General features: G+C 37.3%; 1 protein-coding gene across 1 annotated transcript in view; it reads left to right on the top strand.

Moving 5' to 3' along the window:
* Window positions 1-907, top strand: part of BTNL3 (butyrophilin-like 3) — a gene marked incomplete at its 3' end in the record, with an annotated part of 17,734 nt that extends 16,827 nt beyond the window's left edge. The window contains exon 4 of the mRNA XM_011979537.1: window positions 632-907. Within this exon, the coding sequence (XP_011834927.1) occupies window positions 632-907 (276 nt within the window). The remainder of the gene's footprint in view (window positions 1-631) is intronic.
* Window positions 908-1,965: the final 1,058 nt, after the last annotated feature.

Genomic DNA, 1,965 nt, shown 5'->3' with positions numbered 1-1,965 from the left:
TATGACCCCCATGGCTTGCCTTGTGCCTTTTTCAGACCTTGTCTCACACCCCTACTCTCTTATACATCATTATCTGGAATATAAATACTCATGAGTCCTTGAAATCACTGTGGCATGTTAACTTTTCACATTGTGGTTTGCACTTGCCTCTTTTTATCTAAAATGCTTCCCCTCTCCCTAACCTGACCACAACAAAACTCCTATTTTCTGACACAGAAGGGTGCAAATGTCATCTCCAGGAAGCTGTGACTTTCCCTGACAGTTAAGCACTCTTCTCTTTGCTAACCTGACTGTGCTTTCATAGTTGCGTTTCACTATGAAATGTATTTTATACAGTTTCCTCACTATTTGGTCAATGAGTTTCTCATTAGAAGGGGCTGTGTCTTATGCACTGCATCCTATTTCATACTTAGGAATATCCAGGCATACATAGTGGTTCCTAAATAAATGCTAAATGAACATAGACCATGGAAAGTCTTGCAGTAGTATTATGAGTGGATGTGTGTGTAAGAGAGAGAGAGAGAGAAGGATGTGTGTGTTGTTATGGGTACAGGCTTGATGAACCAGACTCAAAATAGCTATAAGCTTGAAATTTGGTCTTCACTTTCATCTTTCCATGTTTTCTTCCCAGCACTGGGCTCACTTCCTCTTATTTCCATCGTGGGATATGTTGACGGAGGTATCCAGTTACTCTGCCTGTCCTCAGGCTGGTTCCCACAGCCCACAGTCAAGTGGAAAGGTCCACAAGGACAGCATTTGTCTTCAGACTCCAGAGTAAATGCAGATGGGCACAGCCTGTATGATGTGGAGACCTCCATTATAGTCCAGGAAAATGCTGGGAGCATATCGTGTTCCATCCACCTTGCTGAGCAGAGTCATGAGGTGGAATCCAAGGTATTGATAGGAGGTGAGTGGGGAGAAGGAGGAGCAAGGAATGGCTGTGTGCACAGGTAACCCAGGGTAGAGCAGCAGCTTGTGTCTGGGATTGCTGTGCAGTACCACCCAGCTTCAGTGATTTGTTTTGAGAGTCAAAGATTGATGAGGTATAAAAAACAAAACCAAACATTTGATAAGGCAGAAGTAGAATTGTTTACAATTCCAAGGCAGTAGAATTAAGTATTTCCTTCACCACACAATACCCCAGTGGTGCAACACTCACAACTCAACACATACAAAACTTAAGGAAATTAACTGTAGGACTAAGAAAATAATTGTTTCTTCATTTTGAGAAAACGTCATTGCTCCTTCATGAAGCAGAATAAAAATGTAGAAAATTTCAGAAAGGATTTACAAATAGTAGGAAAATTTACATAAACTAAAATGTTTCCAGAATCACACTCAGTGTAAAAGGATTTAATTTGCCAGTTAAAAGACAAAGAATCTCAGACTGGATTTAAAAGTCTCATTGCTTGAACCCAGGAGGCAGAGGTTGCAGTGAGTCGAGATGGCACCACTGTGCTCCAGCCTGGGTGGCAGAGCGAGACTCCATCTCAAAAACATAAAAATAAAAATAAAAATAAATAAATAATAAAAATCTCAATTGCAATTCATAAGAGGAAAAATGTAGCACATATGACCTATTCATTGAAAATAAAAAATACTAGAGAAATATTAATCAAGAAGAATCGAACAGATATATTAGTGTCAAGAAAAGAAAGACAAGGGTTTAAGAAAAAGGACATTAGGAATAGAGTTATTTCAAAAACATAAGTTCACTCAGTATAAGAATATGAAAATTTTAAATATATATGTACCTGATACATGTAAAATATAAAAAGAAAATATCAACAGAAATATAAGAAAAAAGATCATACTTTGAGTTCTAAAATTGATCAAATAAGTAGACAAAATGAGTAAGAATATATAATATTTGAAGTAAAAATTAATAAGCCTGAAATAACATATTTTGGAGAAGGATTCCAGGTTTGTAGAATACACATGAATTTTTACCACACTTGGAACTTT

Source organism: Mandrillus leucophaeus, unplaced genomic scaffold (genome assembly GCF_000951045.1).
Source record: "Mandrillus leucophaeus isolate KB7577 unplaced genomic scaffold, Mleu.le_1.0 Scaffold2022, whole genome shotgun sequence".
NCBI lineage: Eukaryota > Metazoa > Chordata > Mammalia > Primates > Cercopithecidae > Mandrillus > Mandrillus leucophaeus.
Note: the sequence above shows the minus strand (reverse complement) of the source record. Positions and strands in the feature narration are given on the sequence as shown.